Raw genomic sequence first — 20,130 nt, forward strand, 5'->3', positions numbered from 1 at the left:
CCATTGGTTAGCTTCAACCTGGGAGGTAATTTACAGTGTTCAACTCCTCTGGGAGCTTGACATCATCATGTGGCATGTACATACTCAAAATAGCAGGAGCTCCAGCTAAAGTCAGCTCCATCAGACCAATCCACATTAGTGAAGAGGGTATTAGCTAGAGGCATATGTAATGGCTGTGAAAATTTGAATTATACCAATGACATATGCAGATAATCAAGTTGGGTACTTTTGACAGGAAATTTGAATACATATTTTAATTATATTTCTAAACCTCAAATTTAATTCTACTTTGCATTTCTAAAGTCTATATATCTTTTCCCACTTGGAAAATTCATATCTGCATGTATTATAATGAATGTAAACACTTTGCAATTTTCAGTATGTTATGAATTAATGAATATTAGTGATTTCAACTTCCTCAAAGTACTAGAGTCTATATTTAATGGCTAATAACATCAATTAAGCATAAAAACAGTTGTTGTGTTTATGCTTATGTATTTGAAAATGTTTTGTGTGCTGGAAAGCCAGCTTTGTGGTTAAGAGCACTTGCTGCTCTTGTAGATGATCTGGGTTTGCTTTCCAAAACCTACTTGGAAGCTCACAGCTATCTGTCACTTCAACTCTAGGGGTTCTGACACTTTCTTCTGGCTTCCACATGAATTATGTATACACATAGTGCACATACATACAGTGCACAGAACATTCATACACATCAAAATAAATAATTCTTTTTGTGTTCAGATGGCTATTCTTCTTGGAATTCAATGTTTATGCAGAGGACTTTATGAAATTCATAATAGTTAGCTTTAGGAGTACTAAGCCCAATATTTCCCCTATACTGTTAAGGATAAATCAATGGTAGCCTCTTACCTTTTCCCTGAGGCGTATTTCAATGCCAGTTTTTGGGCATCCTGGGTCTTTCTCATTAAACCAACACTAACCCTTTGTACTGGTTCTTTGTGCATAGCTCTGATCTGATACCTAAGAGAGCAACTTGGGGCAAGGGTTTCTTTTGGCTCATGGTTTCAGATGATTCAGACCATGATCGCTCAGCCCATGTGTTTGGATAGAACCCCATGGTGTCAGGAGCGTGTGGTAGAGGGGAGCTATTCACTTCATGCTAACAGAAAACAGAAATGGATGGTTCTGGTGAACCTCAGAAGAGAAGGTTGCTGATAGGAATATAGACAATAAAGGCTGTCCTTGTGAGTTTTCTAATGGGAACAGGGATTCTACTGGGAATTGAACCCAATGCCATTCTTATTATATCCTGGTGAAGAATTTGACTATATTTGTGTCTGTTTTCAAACTGAGTGAGAATGAGTTTAAAGGTGATGGAGTAATTAACCTCCCTTCATCTTAGTATAATCTTACTTTTCTCTAAAGATTTACGATGGTGATCTTGAAAGTGAATTCAACAATTTTGAAGACTGGGTGAAGACCTTTGAACTCTTCAGAGGCAAATCAACAGAAGATGATCACAGTCTGGACGGAGACCGGGTCATAGGAAAGTTCAAGGCATGTTCCCATGTGGATTCTGCTCTTTGTGTCCATAAATGTCAGCCATGACTCAATTCTAATAATGGGGTTGTGATGTGGGATGTGTGTGTGGCAGAGATGACCCTCAATGCCTACCCTGAAACTTCTCTGAAACCCTGCAAGGCCCGGCCTGTCTTTGAAGATATTTTTGATTTGTGGTCAATGGGTTAAACTCACTCTATGTAATATATATGAAGACATAGTCACTACCCATAAGGACTACTACCTTTTTCATTGCGGTCTCAACCATAACACATTAAATATGTGATCCATGCAGATTTGCCAGTTGAAAAACTAAGATAAATCAAACAACCCATACCCTTTTCTTGCAGACTTGGGGTTTCAGTGTCACAAAGCAGTCACTAATATATAGAGTTCACTTCTGCATGCTGGGCTTTTAAGGTGCTAGACGGCATGCTGAAATATACCAAGTAACCCAGTTCACCAACCTGGATTTAAATCTTGTTTGTTATAGTAGTTAGTTGCATGACCTTGAGCAATATACTTCGTCTCCCAAAGCTTCATTACTGTGTCTGGAAGGAGGAATACTGTACTCAGGACAGACAGAGAAAATAGGGAGACCTGGCACAGCATTCCATGTATAAAAAACACTCAAATCCCATTGTCACACTCCTCGTGGGATGCCCTGTAGTGAGGGCATTAACATACTGACCCGATCCACTAGTGTGCCATGAATAAGTGCTGAAGTAAGCAACTTGTATACTTTGCCCAAAGACACAGCCCTGACAAAGGACAACACTAGTCCATGCCCTTTAGTCACTTGGGCTGTGTTCATTTTTCTACCACTGGGCCCACCCACTATGGTTTCTTATAGGTCATATGACTATTCTGTTTTCTGGCTTGTGTTCTATGGTACCAGGGCTCTTTCTGCATCTACAAAAGCCCAGAGGATTCTGCCTCAGAGGACAGTGGCCAGCTGAGAATCCAGCAAGGAATTCCACCCAATCATCCCATTCAAGTACTGATCCGTGTGTACATTGTTGCGGTGAGCCATCCTCCTTTGATCTACTCGGTGAATTAGCCTAGCCATGGTGCTGAAACAAAATACCATAAGTGGGTTTAAATAACTGAAATGTTTTTTATCTAAGTTCTGGGGGCTGTAAGTCATGATTGAGGTTCTAGTAATCATGGCAAAAAAAAAAGGTTAGTGTCTTGTGGAGTCTATTCTGCTGCCTTGTATGTCTGTCCTCACATGGCCATTCCTCTGGGGATGTGAATGTGAGGGAGAAAGAGCAGCTTCTGAAATTTACAGCTCCACTCTTGTGACATTATTAGTTTTAGTCACCTGCCTATAGCCAGCCGTAGGTCCAATACACTTGAGTTTCAACATAGGCATTTAGGAGGCGTCCAGATCAGTCTGTTAAGCTTTACCTGTGTTAGGTTACCTGCTAGTGGGAAAGGAAACCAAAGGCAAAAGTAGAATACTCACAGGGAAGACAGTGGGAGGAGCTGAGAAAGGCACTCTGGACCCAACCGGGCAGTTACTGTGGTGAATTCTCCCTGTGGCTTTACTGCTACACTACTGCAGTCAGAAGTTTCATTTTTAGTGCACTAAAAAAACCAACTCAAAACATTATGTTCTCCAGGCTTTTTGATGACGAGTCAAGAAAAATGTTAATTACAACTTTTTGACTCATTGGGATGGTGGAAAACCAAACATAACATTCAATTGTACAAATCCTCATGGGTCATGGTTTTGTCTTAAACTCATTGCTTAGATTTGGATTCTGTGACTGTCTTTGTAGTATTCTTATTCAATGCTACCTCGATTCATGTTGCTTATATCCCTTGTAAGGAACATTAACAAAGTATAAAAGGAAAGCTAATTGCCAGGTGTGATGGCACAGGCCTTTCATTCCAGCACCCAGGAAGCTTCCAGGCCAGCCAAGCACATGGTGAGACCATCTCAAGAATTAAAAGATTAATGAGAAGAGAAAACAAATTATCCTTTTATCATGTACTTCTTGGGTGTCCTCTCTCTCCCACGTACCATCACACTGTAATGTGGCAGGGGTGTTGTGATGGAGTCTTTGTCCTCAAAAAAGCAAGCCATCTGGGAGGGTGGTGATACTTATGAGAAAACGCAGACAATGCTGGGTAGTCTATAATAAACGCCTACCTACAGGATGCTCACAATAGCCTTTTCAAAATGTTATTCAGGAAGATCCTGGTGTCCTGGGAGACAATTAATATACACTCCTCAGGAAACAGAGTACATGTTCATATAAATCTGAGAAATATTGTGTCCAATAATTGATTCTTCTCTAACTCTGGAGGTTCTCAAAGCTCATGCGCACTAGAGGCTCAGAGAATTCTGGAAGCAAACAAATGTGTTGAGCTGCTAAATCCTCAGCACCATCTCTGCTTCCCAACCCCCATGGTTTTCTTTCACTGAATTACAGAGCCATGAATCAACCCTTACCACAGTTCTGTCGTCTGGAGCTCTCTACACAAAGGCCAGGGCAACTGTGGACAAGGTTCCTGCCTAGAACAGGGGTGGGCAGCATGGAAGAGGGCTGCCCTGGGCTGCAGTTTAAGGACATAGCGCCCTTGAATGAACAGAATAAGAGGGTGACAGTCCCATGTTTCAGTAGCAAGGAAGTCCCTGCAGGATGGAGAGCCAGTGTTTGGTGTGTACCTTTTTAGTAGTGGTGATTATGTGTGCTTTTCTATCATTTATTAATACATAATGTGTTATATAATGCACTGGTTTTAAAATAATTTAATAAGCACTAAAAGATTGTAAAAAATGTTATAGAAAGAAGTCAAAGTTCTTTACTGTGTTCCTCTTCCTTAACAAGGTAGCGCAGACACTTTGCCAGATCAGCACGTTGCTTTATTTCTTTTAGTGGCCGTTTGATGCTTTCTTGAGTGGATATAACATCACTTGTTCACACAAGAAATATTAAGACCCCATTCATGACAATATCCTTGAATAAAGTAATGAATAGAACAGCACTCTCATTTTCATGGAGATCACATGACAGATCCAAGTGGTATAAGAACTAGGAAATATAAAAGTATAAAAAATAAACAATGGAACAGCAAAGTGTGCATGTTGTTTTAGAGTTCACTGAGGTAAAGGAGTCACGGATTTGGATTGCGCTTCGGCATGTAGCCTGTTTACAAGTTTTGGCTAGTAAGCAATCCCTAGAGAACATTCTTGCTCTTATCCATGTAGCTGGATCTACTTATCCTGTTTGGTCCGAGGGAGATGGTACTGAGTACTGGGCTGTTTCTCAGCTTTCTTCACTGCCAAGTTTCTCCATCTGTTTGATGCCACATCTTACTGGCTTCCTACCATGGCCTTTCCACACACCAAGTTCACTTTTGACAGCTTAAGGTCCAGCCAGTCTGGAATCAGGCTTCATGATCAGAAATGCATCATCACTCAGAGAGCTAGGGTTAAAGGCAAGATTCATGGGAACATGGCTTCAGAAACCACTGGTGCTGGACAGGGTCTTTAGGTCCACCCCATGTATCTTAGTTAGGGTTTTACTGCTGTGAACAGACACCATGACCAAGGCAAGTCTTATAAAGACAACATTTATAATTGGGCCTGGCTTACAGGTTCAGAGATACAGTCCATTATCATCAAGGCAAAAGCATCCAGGCAGGCATGGTGCAGGAGGAGCTGAGAGTTCAACATCTTCATCTGAAGGCTGCTAGCAGAATACTCGCTTCCAGGATGCTAGGACAAAGTCCACACCCACAGTGACACACCTACTCCAACAGGACCACACTCTCTAATAGTGCCACCTCCTGGGCCGAGCATATACAAACCATCACACCATGGTTTTACAGATAGATCCAGAAACAACATGACTTGGCCAAGATGACAAAACTAAACATTAGAACATGGGCTCATATCTTCTGCCTCCTTCTCCAGCATGTTCCTCGCTGCCATGTTCCAAGGACTGGTTTCCTCTGGGTAGATGACAGAATAGAAAGGCAGACATCAATAACTGCTCTTCTTAAGGCAAAACTGGCATTCTAAAGCAGTGGTTCCTCTAAAATCTAGAGAGCTAGTAGCACTCTAAAATCTAAAGAGCTTTTCAACATCCCAAAGCTCAGGAGTTAGAACACCGGAGCACAGGACATCTCCAGACAGAACCCAAGTGTCCCCATGTGCACCATGATGGAGCCCACTGGGTCAGAACAATTTTCTTTTTCTTCTTCCCCAGGCATTTAATCTTAGCCCAGCTGATCCAGATGGCAAATCAGACCCCTACATTGTGCTCAGGCTTGGCCAAACAGAAATCAAAGACCGGGACAAATACATCCCCAAACAACTGAATCCAGTGTTTGGAAGGTCAGTGCCATCCCACTTGGGTTGTATTGTTCTTTCTGCATTGGCTGCTGCTGCCTTCCTGGAGGTGGATGGAAATTGTGTGTGTGTGTGTGTGTGTGTGTGTGTGTGTGTGTGTGTGTGTGTATGTGTGTGTGTAGGGAGAGGTGTGGATATCTTAGATAAAACAATAGCTGAAGATTAAACACTAACTTGTATCCTTGATAACAAATGTTTATTCATGCAAAAATGTAGATGGTTTCCTATCTAGGACCTGACATTGTGATCTTCAGGCATGTGGTTTTATAACACATAAGTTTTAAACTTAAAAGTACCTTAGAGGGTCATGGATCCCACTAATACTATATGAGAGCTTTCCTCTTGTAATCAAGACATCTAAGATACAAAGAAGTTAAGAAATGTATTCAAATTCACACAACTCAAAAATAGTGGGCACTGGGCCAGATGTTTGATTTTTGGTCTCCTACTGGAGAAAGTTTTAGCACAATATCACTTTTTTCACCTAATTGCAGTAATTCTAAATGTTGAACTGAGAGCCTCCAGTGGTATTTTGTTTCCCTGCACGATGTTAAAATACACTGTGTGTGTGTGTGTGTGTGTGTGTGTGTGTGTGTGTGTGTGTGTGTGTGTGTGTGTACACTGTAGAACCAAACTCAGGAATTTTCTGGTAGATAGCAACATCTTTAAAAAGATTTATTTATTTTATTCATGTGTGTGTATGTTTTCCCTGCATGTATATGTGTACAGTGCCCATGGCATTGGCTCCTTGGAACTGGAGTTATGTGTGGTTATGAACTACTACCTGGGTGCTGGGAACCAAACTCATGTGCTCTTAGCCACTGAGCCATCACTCTAGCCATACCTTCTAACAGCATACCAGACATGGCTCCTGCTTGAGTTTGTGCTCTGGCTACACTGGAACTGGGTGTTATCATGTACAGACTGTACTGTCATGCAGCTGGCTTTGCCTCCCTGACTGCAGTGTTCCTCATCTGTAAAGCAGTAGTGACACCTGTCTCTAGGCTCCTTTGAAAGAACGTGTGAAACTCCAATAACACAGTGTCCAACAGACATGTTCTACCTTTCCCTCCTCCTTGGTGACTTTAACATCTTTTTTTATTAATTTTTTATTGGATATATTTCTTTATTTACATTTCAAATGTAATTCTCTTTCCCAGTTTCCTGTCCATAAACCCCCATCCTCTCACCCTCACCCATAAGGGTGTTCCCCCACATCCACCTCCCTTACCCCCTCCCCTGACAATCCCCTACACTGGGGGTCCAACTTTGGCAGGACCAAGGGCTTCCCCTTCAACTGGTGCCCCAACAAGGCTATTCTCTGCTACATATGCAGTTGGAGTAATGGGTCAGACCATGTATAGCCTTTGGGTAGTGGTTTAGTCCTTGGAAGCTCTGGTTGGTTGGAATTATTGTTCTTATGGGGTTGCAAGCCCCTTCAGCTCTTTCAATACTTCCTCTAATTCCCACAAAGGGGGTCCTGTTCTCAGTTCAGTGGTTTGCTGCTAGCATTCACCTCTGTATTTGACATGCTCTGGTTGTGTCTCTCAGGAGAGATCTATATCGGGTCTATTTCAGCATGCACTTTTTAGCTTCATCAATCTTATCTAGTTTTGGTGGATATATATATGGACCACGTGTGTGGCAGGCTCTGAATGGCTGTTCCTTCAGTCTCTGCTCTAAACTTTGCCTCCATATTCCCTCCTATGGATATTTTTGTTCCCCCTTTTAAGAAGGAGTGGGAGCATCTGCATCTTGGTCATCCTTCTTCTTGAGCTTCCTGTGGTCTGTGGATTGCATCTTGGGTAATTTGAACTTTAGAGCTAATATCGACCTATCAGTGAGTACACACCAAGTGTGATTTTCTGTGGTTAGGTTACCTCACTCAGGATGATATTTTCTAGTTCATTCCATTTGCCTATGAATTTCATGAAGTCGTTGTTTTTGATAGCTGAGTAGTATTCCATTGTGTAGATGTACCACATTCTTTGAATCCATTCCTCTGTTGAAGGGCATTTGGGTTCTTTCCAGCTTCTGGCTATTATACATAAGACTGACATGAACATAGTGGAGAATGTGTCTTTGTTGTATGTTGGAGCATATTTTGGGTATATGCCCAGGAGAGATATAGCTGGGTCCTCAGGTAGTGGAATGTCCAATTTTCTGAGGAACCTCAGATTTTCAGAGTGGTTGTACCAGTTTGCAATCCCACCAACAATGGAGAAGTGTTCCTCTTTCTCCACATTCTCACCACCATCTGCTGTCACCTGAGTTTTTTATCTTAGCCATTCTGACTGGTGTGAGGTGGAATCTCAGGGTTGTTTTGATTTGCATTTCCCTGATGTCTAAGGATGTTGAACATTTCTTTAGGTGCTTCTTGGCCATTCAATATTCCTCAGCTGAGAATGTTTTGTTTAGCTCTGTACCCCATTTTTAATAGGGTTATTTTGTTCTCTGGAGTCTAACTTCTTGAGATCTTTGTATATTTTGGATATTAATCCTCTATCAGATGTAGGATTGGTAAAGATCTTTTCCCAATCTGTTAGTTGCCATTTTGTCCTAACCACAGTGTCCTTTGCCTTACAAAAGCTTTGCAGTTTTATGAGATCCCATTTGTCAATTCTTGATCTTACAGCATAAGCCATTGGTGTTTTGTTCAGGAAATTTTCCCCATCCCGAAACCAGAACCACTGGTACCAGCATCTGACTGTTCCTATATTCCTGTGTCCAGAGGCACTATGCAGTTTCCCCTTGACCAGGGATGTGGGCAGCGGTGAGCAGAAGTGGCAGTCTTTCCAGGGTGGTCTGCACTTCTGGGTGTTCAGCTTTCTTCCCCACAGGATTTGGGTGCAGGGACTAGCAACATCTTAAGTACATGAGCACGGGAGGAGATCGTCTCCAGACTCAAGTAAATTCATGTCTCCATTTGTATTGGCTTTGGACACCATGGCATTTGATGAGCATCGTTTCATAAATTTTTATTGCTGCTGAGGAAATGAGGTCATAAACCAGTCTGGGTTAATGGGAACAGCTAAAGTGACAGTTCTACGGACGTGTACCCCTGTTTTTCTGATCCGGAGGTGACATTTACTGCTGTCTGCCACTTATGGAGCTGCTGCTCCCATTTTGTCATTACGGCTCCCCAGCTGTGAATTAGACTTTCTTTCTCAGCCTGGAAATCAGGAGTCTAGTGGGCTGGAATCTGCTTCTTCCCTGATCTCCCTAGGTGTAGATGGTTGGTGGGGTGTATATTGTTTCGCCAGGTCACAAGTTCCTAACTCAAAATTACTGTGTTCCAGCAGGCTGAGTGTTTAACCTGGGGCTTAGGGATCCCTCCCGAGGATCACTGCAAGGATGTTCATGTGAGGATGTCACAGTCGTTTGCACTAATACCCTGGCTCTGTTGGCTACCTCCTTTCCTCCTTCATAGCTTCTGGCATGGGTTTACTAGTTTATGTGTTCACTGGCCATCCTCTTCCCTCTGCTAGAAGGTCACATCTGTCTGTACACAGACTCATGTGCCCAATAACACTTCCCTTGGCACTGTGGATAGGGCCTGGCCCTCAATAAGTGCTGAATAACTGTTTTATTGTGATAGAACGAGGGAGAGATTGAATAGGTGCATAGACAAAGCTTCCTCCATTTGATGATGAGATCTGATGGGGCTCTGCCACTCTGCACCATTATAATGTGGAGAATGACCACAGTCTTTGGCACTTCCTCACTGCTCTCAAACATGGAATACCAAAAAGCTCATCTCTGCAAGCATGGGTCCTCGCTGTGACATCTGCCTACTTTGATTGGTTCCCTCATGGTTACGGAGAATCCATCTCATGTCAGATGCTCCACAGTCAGTGCCTTTTAGGGATCCTATGACTAATGAGAGAAAAATGAATCAGGGATTATGACACTGTGGCAAGTTCCATGAAGACAAGGGAGGGGCAAGTCTGAGCTCCACAAGTCTAGAGCCAGGAGAGCTATCTGCAGTCTATTCCCTGGGGTGATGAGACTTCCCGTTATGCTCCTTTCCCCCCAGCTCACAACACTTTGCCCATGACTTGATCTTGGCTCCTGTCATCTTCTTCTGCCAACTTCTTGTATTCCTCACCCATTGGAAATTATTCTACTCTTAAACCTGTCCCACAGTGACCGTGTGATAAATGTCAGAAGAATAAGTTAGGAGATGAATGGATGAACAAAGGAGCCATCTTGACTTTGAAACTTCTTCAAATACTTCAAATATTTGAGCCTTCAAATACTTTCACTACCTCAGGTTTTGCTCATTTAATGATCTTTACTCAAGCAATGAACGCTAGTAGCATTCTAATGATATTATTACTGACATATGTATGACCTGATGTAAGTCTAGGAGTTTCCAGGGCAACCAAGAATCCAACCTTTGTACTGGGGTTCTACAAACTCTTTGAATGGCAGCTCCAGTAAAATTCAGACAGCATTCATTTGAGCACAGCTTGATGAGAAGGGCCAGAGCCATCATGTCCTCTGTCATTATTGCCATGGACAGTGAAGCCATTATTAAGTCCATCCTGGGTAACTAACACAATGATAGCAAAGTCCAGGGATGGATGTTGGGTGCTTCCTTCCAACAAACCCCTAGAATAGCCACTAGAGCCTAGAATCCAAATAGTGACGCTAAGAAAGGCACCACCAATACTGAAGCCAAGAAAAGAATCACCATGCTTGACAGATGAAGGAGCCATGGATTTCTCCCCTGTGAGCCCCATGTAGGACCTTTTAGAGCCTGCTCCATCAGCTATAATCACTGGTGCTATAAACTGACATTTTTTCTCACTGGGAAGGGTTACTTGTGACTATACTAGTCTTAGGATCCCACCGAGTAATCCAGGGAGGCTTGATTCATGATTCTTCACTTACGTTCTCAAGATTTTTGGTTTCCTTATCCACAAGATAGAGGTACTGGATATAGATTTCTGATGTGTTTTGTAGTTCAAAGAAATAGCTACTAAATATATATTCCCCGACAGCCAAGTGCAGGCTCTAGTGGTGTGGAAGTCAGAATGATTCTGTTCTCACGGGGGCTCAGCCTCGTAGAGACAGCATTACAGCCCTGCAATTCTTTGGTTCCATCAATGAGGTTTTCTCTTTGAAAACTCCAGCTAGTGTTTCGCAACAAAGCAGTAACAGGAATGAACAATGGTATTCTCACTGTGTATGAGCTGAAAACCTGGAAGATGGATGTGTGTTTTATATGATCAACTGCCCCACCATGTTATTTTAAAAAAAGGTCCTATTTGTTCTCATTTTCATACATGGAGGGTGGAAGAGATTAAGTAAGATGCACAATGTTTAACAGACACAGGGTTCAGGTCTGAAATCACACTGAAAATCAGGCCAAGAGCCCTAAGATATGACCTATGAAAGGGCAAATCATTGTCTATAAAAATTTGATAACGAAATCAGAAGTTGATTGTACCTGGAGAATAAAGTACACAGATACCTGTCAGTGCTAACTGAAATGTCAATCCAGTCAGTGCATCCACAAGGTGGACCACGAAGTACTAACCAGAAGGAACCTGGTGGAGTTCCATGGTGCCAGACATTTTTAATTCCCGGCACTCTGCTTGGATTCAGGTCATTTGAGATCCAGGCCACTTTCCCAAAGGAGTCCCTGCTCTCCGTCCTCATTTATGACCATGACATGATCGGGTCAGATGACCTCATTGGGGAGACCAAGATTGACCTGGAGAACCGTTTCTACAGCAAACACAGAGCCATCTGTGGCTTGCAGAGCCAGTATGAGATGTAAGTTTTCATCTGTGGGGACGCTGTTGGTGTCTCGGGAGCACAGCTTTGTGGAGATCTGGGTTGAGCATGTGCTTATCTCGAGGTTAGCAGATCATATCTGCAGAGCTAGTTTGAAGAGGCTATTCCGTGCTCTTGAGGGCCAGCGAGGCTGAGAAAGCAGCTTTGATTTAAAACTCAGGGCCAGTTCTTCAAAAGCTGAGTCAGGCTGTGGTGTGTTTGTGCATTCCCCTGTGCCTGGTGTTCAGGATTCCCAGGGGGATGGTACTAGATGAAGACTGGTCAATACGATGTAAACATCACTAACATGGTCAGTAGGTCAGAACTGTGTAAACAGCAGCTGTATGTACTCAGAACCTGCTGTTTTAAGAGTTTGCATGCAATTTCCTACCAGTTCTCTAAAACTTGCTTTATAAGTGAAGGAAGAGTAGATTTAAATCATTCTTTACAAAAGCTTGCAAATCGACTTTATTTTAAAATGTAGGCTACCAGCTTGATTTTTCTTTTTAAGTGTGTTGTATCTGACTATATTTTTTTTTAACAAAATCTTACAAATTAGAACCAGGGAACTTGAGACATTCATTGAAGTTCCATTGTGTGAGTCAAAAACCATTTTTCCTCAATGGAAAATAATTTACATAACTTACCCCTACAAATCAAATAATTTGCACAATTCACTATTTTGCATAATTTATTGACAAAATTAAATATTTGTGTACATTTTTGCTTATTTCCTTTTCCTATACTATTCTCTTCCAATTGGATTACATGCTTTACAATTTGTTTATTGTTCTTACTTTGTAGCTTAGGTGTGTTATAGCTGTCATTTAATATTGCTTGCAGTCTTCAATGTTCTGGGCCCACACAGTATTCAATCATAGGAACGTGCTATAAAGTGGTAGAAACAATTGCCTTCTTGATGTGTAGGACATGTGATCGTATAATTCCTATTGTGGGAGCACAGGAAGCAGGGAGTGGGTGAAAACCAGGGCCTGCCCCTGTGTCCAGTGATTCACTTCTTCCAAAATAGCTTAGGGGATTGAAAGTGTTGGGGAGACCCAGGAAGGTCACTTATTAGAAAAACGTGAGTCTATATGATAAATTGTGTGTGGCGTAGGGGTTGGTAGGGGGATAGTACTGGGGAATGGGAACAAAGAGTAAATGTAGTTTGGATGCAGGTTCTCCTTTCAGGGTGTCAGCAACTTTTTATAACTAGGCAGATAGAGTGACTGCGTGATACTAGGACCATATATAATACCACAGAACCAGTCAACTTCAAAATGATAAATTTCATTATATGAATTTCAATTCAATGTTCTTTTATAAAGAAGAGTGTATCACTTTAAATAAATCAAGATTTCCTGCAAACTATCTTTATGTCAAGCTGCCTGCAAGTCCTTTCTTACATGCAAGATGCGCTTCTGCAAAGGTCCTTGGCTCGAAAGAGAAGAAAAAGAAACAAAGCCAAACACACTAGCCCAGGTGTATCACTGAGGGACACTACACAAGCCACATCTGACAAGAGCTTTTACTGGGGTCCTCTAAAGGTGTCCCCTAGAGTGCAGCCAGACTCACTTCCTCTGCCTTCCTCCTCTTCTCAGAGAAGGGTACAATGCCTGGAGGGACACGGCCAAACCCACGGAAATCCTAACCAAGCTCTGCAAAGACAACATGCTGGACGGACCACACTTTCGCCCCGGGAAGATACAGATTGGAAAGAAGGTCTTCTCTGGGAAAACGGTCTTCACTGAAGCCGACTCTGGTAACTCCCAGCACATGGCTCTGCCGATGTAGCTCTTCTTTTAAAAAGGCCGAGGCTTGGGGACAGTGGGTCATCTAATTACAAATGGAAAAGACAGAAAATCAAGTAGGCTAATGGCAAGCACTCACAATCACAAGGTTCGGGTAACTCCACTGCATCCTGGTCTGTTTCCTTTCGGTCTTCGTGTGTGTGTTATTAAGAACTTGCAAATGTGCCAAGCCAGAGAGCTCTCAGGGAACGCTATATAGCCTTAAACAGTAGGTGCAACCCATCATCCTGCAAGGGCTGTACCAAACTATCTTATTGTAGCACCAAAAGAGGGATATTGTCCCACAAGTATCACAGCACACACCCTGCAGATCCCAAAGAAGTTTCCATAAATGTGGGAGGAGGGGACACAAGGCATTTTTAATGACACAGCACAATTCTGGTGCCACCACATCTGAGCAGTTACTGCCTCTCTCCAAAGCTGCCATGCTTTTACTACAGTCAAATGGAGGTGATATCAAACCTGATTCAACGTTATAGACTTCCATTTTTTACTTCTTTGTTTTGGATTCAAGAACATTCAGAGGATTCTAGCACATAGTTACTGCTGTTTAGACAGTCTTTGATAATAAATTGATATGGACTTCCTTTAAAAAAACTTTCTATTCACAATATACTTTAATGGTGATATAATTATTTGGTCAAAACTATACACTTGACTAAACAATGATTAAAAAGTTACTAGTTTTGCACTCTACAAACCTGAAATTATGTTCATAATGCCAGCTCCTAGGGTATTAAACTTTATAACAAAGGTTTTATTCATTGATTATCTGACTCTATAAACTCCTGCTGATATAATTAATACCACCTGGTGGTTGTTTCTGTGGTCCCTTTCTATAAAGTCAGGTTTGATTATCTTATGCCTTATATCTTATATCACCTTATATCTTATAGTTATCATCACTATAAGCTTTGTCAAGAAGATTTTATTCTATCAACAATTTTGTCTTCTTTGTGATATTCCTTCCATCTGTGCTTTTTATTATTGCTTTTATCTTTTAAGCCAAGAGTCACCTCCTTTGGTAGAATGAAGTATGGGTGTTTATAGTTGGGAGATCCCAGGCAAAGAGAAGACATCTACAACCACTCTTAATGCCACCATTTTACTAAAGGCCACCCTGATTCCTAGGCCCTTACACCATGGTGTGAACAAACATTCTCTTTAGTGTCTGGCATCCGTTTGTTGTGGGATCTCCAGGAATCTGGTAGAGAGAGAAAGTGAGAGAGAGAGAGAGAGAGAGAGAGAGAGAGAGAGAGAGAGAGAGAGAGAGAGAGAGAGGAAAACTCCCCCATTCTCCAGGGCATGATTGATGTCTCTCTCTCTACATTCAGTCTCTTTTTCTTTGCTACAATGCCACCTCTAGTTCTTTCTATTTTTTATTTTCTTTTATTCCTATTATGTCCTAGTGTCTTTAGGATGCATGGTAAAGGGAAGTGCTTAAGATGGCATCCACAGCCCCACCCTTTGCTTCTAACAAGCCTTTCCCCTCGTCTTTACTCCCTGCAGAGGAAATGGTGGAGTCTTATGAACACTTGGCCCTCAAGGTGTTACACTCTTGGGAGGACATTCCTGAGGTCGGGTGTAGGCTGGTTCCTGAGCACATAGAAACAAGGCCACTGTACCACAAGGATAAGCCAGGAATGGAGCAGGTACTGTTACCAGTGTTGTTAAGGGCAGAGCCTGGATCTTGGCAGCCTTAAGAAGTCAGGGTTGGTGACTCATCTGCAGCAGGCAAATCACACAAAGTCATGGTGAAAAGCAAAGAATGATTTATTACCTGTGTCCATATTGAGAAGAAGATAAAAGGGTCCATTGAACCCCCAAGTTGATTTTAAAGACCCTGGCATGACATTTAGGTTTAGTAGAGTTCAAGAGGTCTACACACTTACCTAGGCAGGACTGTTCAAGAGATGCTCCCACCCATCAGTGGTCTATTGTTGACTTTGCTCCAGTCTCTCCTTCTAGGTTATCTGGAAAATTGTCAAACTATATGGTGTCTCTTTTTTTGCAGGATGAGCTAGTACCAGGTGTCATCCTTCTTCACCTCACACATGAAATTCCTGAGTAAATTCCACTTTCTTGGGAGCCATTATGTCACTAGTTTTACAGTTAAAGAAAGAGATAAAAGTGTCTCTTTAAAACACCTTCATGCCTGCCAAGGTGGATGCAGTAATGGGCAGGAGAGGTCTGGCCTAAAGTGGAGTGTTCATCTACAACAAGTGTCCTTGTCCCTAAAAGCTGATCCTGTGTGCCTTACAGTAGTGATTCTATCCAAGGATGGTTTTGAGCTTCTTCCCAGGGAACACAGCCTGGAGACAGTTTGTGGTCTTAGAAGTAGGTGAGGAGCTGTTAGTAGCCAGTGGGTAGATGTTGTAGATGCTGCTAAACTAAACATTCTACAGTGCACAGGATAGCCTCTGAGAGAGAGAGAGAGAAAGAGAGAGAGAGAGAGAGAGAGAGAGAGAGAGAGAGAGAGAGAGAGAGACCTAACAATAATGTTAGTATCGTCAGAGTTAAAAAAACTATGCTCTGAAGTCACTGTTGGTTTCGTATTTCCATCTTAACTATTTGGATTAACAAAGTCCTTTGAAGCTTAACTGATACGGAAAAATTCTTGAGACTGTATTATTGACTGCATGGTGCCATGTCTACTACATAGGAGAGGCCCAATATATATTTTCTAGGCCCTCCCCAGCTCTTAACTTATGCATCAGTAAACTCTTGGTAAAAATGTGTTATCTAAGGCATGGTGGTACGTTTCTGTAATTCCAGAATTTGGGAAGTAGAAGCAGCTGTATCAGGAGTTCAAGGCCAGCTACACATACATAATATGTTCAAGGCCAGAATAGGTTACTTGAGAGTCTAGCTCAAGGAAGGAAGGAGAGAAGGGAGGGAGGAAAGGAAGAGAAGAAGAGCCAGAGAAGACTCTACCTTTGTTAACAAATAGGTTACCTGTGTATAAAGACACCAAATCACATCTAACATCCATTTCTAATAAGGGGATATTTTAGAATAATGAATGGTCAATTATCATGCCCTGCCGTCTCTCAAAGCTGAAGGAAACTTTCTTTTGTCAACAAGGGCCGTCTACAGATGTGGGTGGATATATTTCCGAAAGATACACCTCAGCTTGGACCTCCTGTTGACATTTCACCAAGGAAACCCAAAGGGTAAGTAAATCTGCCCGTGTTGAGGGGAAGACACTTTGGTAGCAGAATAAAGGATTGCAGCATTTGACTTGGAAGATGCTCTTCTGGCCAATGGTGCCTCACTTTTCATCTGGCCAGTGGTGAGGGTGTGTGAGTTGTTTGACAGAGGTGGTTGAATTGGTGGCTTTTGAGTTTCAAGCTCCTCATATGAAAAGTGCTGGCCCCATAGAAGCACGAGCTACTCTAACCCAGTCGTACTCCGGCAAGTCTGAGATCTCCTGTTGGGCCACTTAGTTCTGACAGACCAACCTTGAGTGCTGATGTCAGGCTTACAAAGGGCAATGCTTTTGACCCCATTTCAAGGTGGTCCACTAACAGTGCATTCCTTCACCCTAGATACGAGCTGAGGGTGACCATCTGGAACACTGAAGATGTTATTTTAGAAGATGAAAATATCTTCACGGGTCAAAAATCAAGCGATATTTATGTCAAAGGGTAAGGTTCCCCACAAGTTCCATTCTTCCTTTCTCCTTCCCCGCTTCTTTTAGTCTCTAGCCAATCTATGCTTTGTGGAAGCCACCACCCACATTCCATGGAAGGAAGTGTCCTGCTTTGTTAGATAAGTGTTTATCTAACACTTTCTATGTAAAATATTTGTCTTGTTCATTTATTTTGTTAAGAATTATTTTATGAAAACATTTTCAGTGTGTAAATCTTATATAGTTATCTTTCAGTTGAATATAGGATAACTTGATGTTTGTTTAAGTGTCCTTCAAAGCGTATCTGCCCTTCAATTGGAAGCAAGCAGAGCAGCATGCATGTTATAGAGGAAAGAGGCATGTGTTCAACAGATTATAATGCTAAGTCAAGGAAGGACCAGAGAGATGGCTTAGAGGTTAAGAGCACTGGCTACTCTTCCAGAGGTCCTGAGTTCAATTCCCAGCAACCACATGGTGACTCACAACCATCTGTAATGGAATCTAATGTCTTCTTCTGGTGTGTCTGAAGACAGCGACAGTGTACTCATATACATAAAATAAATAAAAATCTTAAAAAAGTAAAGCTAAGGCAAAGGCTGGAATTTAGGCCTCATCATTAGCTACTGCAATTCCTACCTCCATTCGGGCCAGTCAGGGTGAGGACATAGAACTCAGATATAAACTCATCGCAACCTATAGTGATAGCCCTTGCTCTTTCCTGAGCAAGAAGCACTTTGGCAGTCAAAGCATGCTCGGTGCTTCAGAATTTTTTTTCTCCACAATGGGAATAGATAAATGAATTATGATGAAGAAGGGGTAATCAAATTGGCAGGATAATACTTGGAGAACAGAATTAAAATCATCTGAAATTGCTTTCGAATCACATTCAGGAAAGATTAAGGTGTTCTGCAAAATGGTATTTCATCATGACTCATGGAAGGCTTCTAGAAGAGTTGAAACTTCCAAGTCCTGGCCATTAATATGTATAGAGAGAGCCCCCCATATTCATGCCTCTCACCCTTTGCCTGGGGTTGCCTTGATCCCCAGGGCCAGCACAAACCCAGGTCTACTGTTGCTAATCCCAATGGCTCATCTCGGATTCATCCTTCTAATTAATCTTTCTCTTCTGGTTCTCTAAGCATCACCCAGCACCGCTACTCTCTCCTTTCGCAGTCAGTCTCTCTTAACCTTGACTGCAGCATGTTCTTCCTGTTCTCCACCTACCCTGGCTGCTCAACTCTCAGGGTCTTCTCATGGTCCTTCCACCCGGCTGTTAACAGTCCAGGGCACTTTCTCTTTCCTTAGCTCAGTAAGTGTGTCTACTCCTCTCTGCCACTGTGTCCCACAAAATGTGCCATTAAATCCATGTGGCACACCCTTTCTGAAGGGAAGGGTTTCATCTTCCCTAGGAATGAGAAATGAATGCTTTCAGAACACAGGTGGTTTGGGGCCTGAAGAGATGGCTCAGCAGTTAAGAGCACACACTGCTCTGCCAGAGTCCTGAGTCCAGCGCCCACATCTGGAAGCCCAGAGGTGCCTGTGACTTCAGCTCCAGGGAATTCAACACCTCTGGCTTCCAGTGAGCACTGTCACACACACACGCAGGTGCAGGCACACACATTCACACCCATGAAGAAAATAATAGAAATAAATCTTTTTTAAAAAAGAAAGTTATTTGAATTCTCTATTAGTTTGAATTTAAAAAAAAAAAATCTTTGTTTTCCAGATCAACTAACCATGAATGAAATACTAGGGGAAAATATTACATTATTCTTAGCATAGAGGGAAAACAATGGAATATACTGAGAAGAAAAAATGTCAATGTCATAGATCATCTGGAGTCCACAAGGTCTTTAACAAATGGGCCATGTAGTTCCTTAGAGCAATCCTATGAGCCAGGAGCCAAAACGAGTTTCAATTTTTACAGATAGATGTAAGACACAGAGAGGTTACACAACTCTTTATACTGCGAGTAGGTAGAGTCAGGGCTTGCAAGCTCAGTGGCTGTGGGCGGTCCACCTATACCCTTGCTGCCTCTGCCCCCTGTACCCCAAATGACCCAAATCTACTACACTGTCAGAACCCAGAATCAGAGAGGAGAAGCCATTCCCAGACCCAACAGCAGGTCAAACACCCAATTTTAGAGGCTCCGATGTAATCTCGTTCTAACACTCTGCTGTGCAGATGACCCCACCCCCACCAAAGAGGACTCCCAGGGTGGCAGGGACTCGAGCTTCATTTCCTACTTTCTATCTTAACTGCATAGAGCATCTATAAACAGCCAAAGGCACTCATGCGCCCTGCCTTAGGACGAGTCTTGGTTTGGATCCCAGCTTTTCTCTTTCATACGAAGACGGACATTTCCATCTGAACCGAAGGGAAATATCACCTAAGCTGTGGCTCAGACGCGCTGAAGTTAGCCGAGTCACTCTTGACTCTGCGAGTGCCTGAAGGACGTGCTCTGAGTGCTTGGATCTCCTCAATCTTTGTGCAGGTGGATCAAGGGTTTGGAGGATGACAGGCAGGAGACAGACGTGCATTACAACTCCCTGACTGGAGAAGGCAACTTCAACTGGCGCTTCCTGTTTCCGTTCCAGTATCTGCCAGCCGAGAAGCAAATGGTCATCAGCAAACGGGAGAACATCTTTTCCCTGGAGAAGATGGAATGTAAGACTCCGGCTGTGCTGGTGCTGCAGGTCTGGGATTTTGAAAGGCTGTCCTCAGACGACTTCCTGGGTAAGCCATGTGGCCTCCTCGAGCATGCGTGCATGTTAAGGACCTCGCCGCAGCTTTGGGAGAGCTCAGTGTGATTGTGTTACGAGGACAATAATTTTAGTGCTATTCCTGAGGACCTGACAAAGTAAACTGTAGTCTGTGCATACTGTAGGCCCCCAATACACTCAGACATTAGATATACATTAGATCTTAGCTCTATCAGTTAAACTTTTGAGTTCATTACTAATGCATTATGCCAACCAGAGGGGCTGAAGAGGTTACCCAGTAGCTAAGGGCATGGG

General features: G+C 42.6%; 1 protein-coding gene across 1 annotated transcript in view; it reads left to right on the plus strand.

Annotated features, from left to right (window-relative positions):
- The window catches only part of Fer1l6 (fer-1-like family member 6), a 155,444-nt gene that overhangs the window by 119,514 nt on the left and 15,800 nt on the right, over nt 1–20,130 (plus strand). Inside the window, exons 31-39 of the mRNA XM_039080186.2 lie at nt 1,387–1,518; nt 2,420–2,545; nt 5,745–5,872; nt 11,501–11,671; nt 13,273–13,433; nt 14,992–15,134; nt 16,567–16,655; nt 17,031–17,129; nt 19,608–19,849. Coding sequence (XP_038936114.2) covers nt 1,387–1,518; nt 2,420–2,545; nt 5,745–5,872; nt 11,501–11,671; nt 13,273–13,433; nt 14,992–15,134; nt 16,567–16,655; nt 17,031–17,129; nt 19,608–19,849 — 1,291 coding nt within the window. The remainder of the gene's footprint in view (nt 1–1,386; nt 1,519–2,419; nt 2,546–5,744; nt 5,873–11,500; nt 11,672–13,272; nt 13,434–14,991; nt 15,135–16,566; nt 16,656–17,030; nt 17,130–19,607; nt 19,850–20,130) is intronic.

The sequence above is a fragment of the Rattus norvegicus genome, chromosome 7, assembly GCF_036323735.1.
Source record: "Rattus norvegicus strain BN/NHsdMcwi chromosome 7, GRCr8, whole genome shotgun sequence".
Taxonomy (NCBI): domain Eukaryota; kingdom Metazoa; phylum Chordata; class Mammalia; order Rodentia; family Muridae; genus Rattus; species Rattus norvegicus.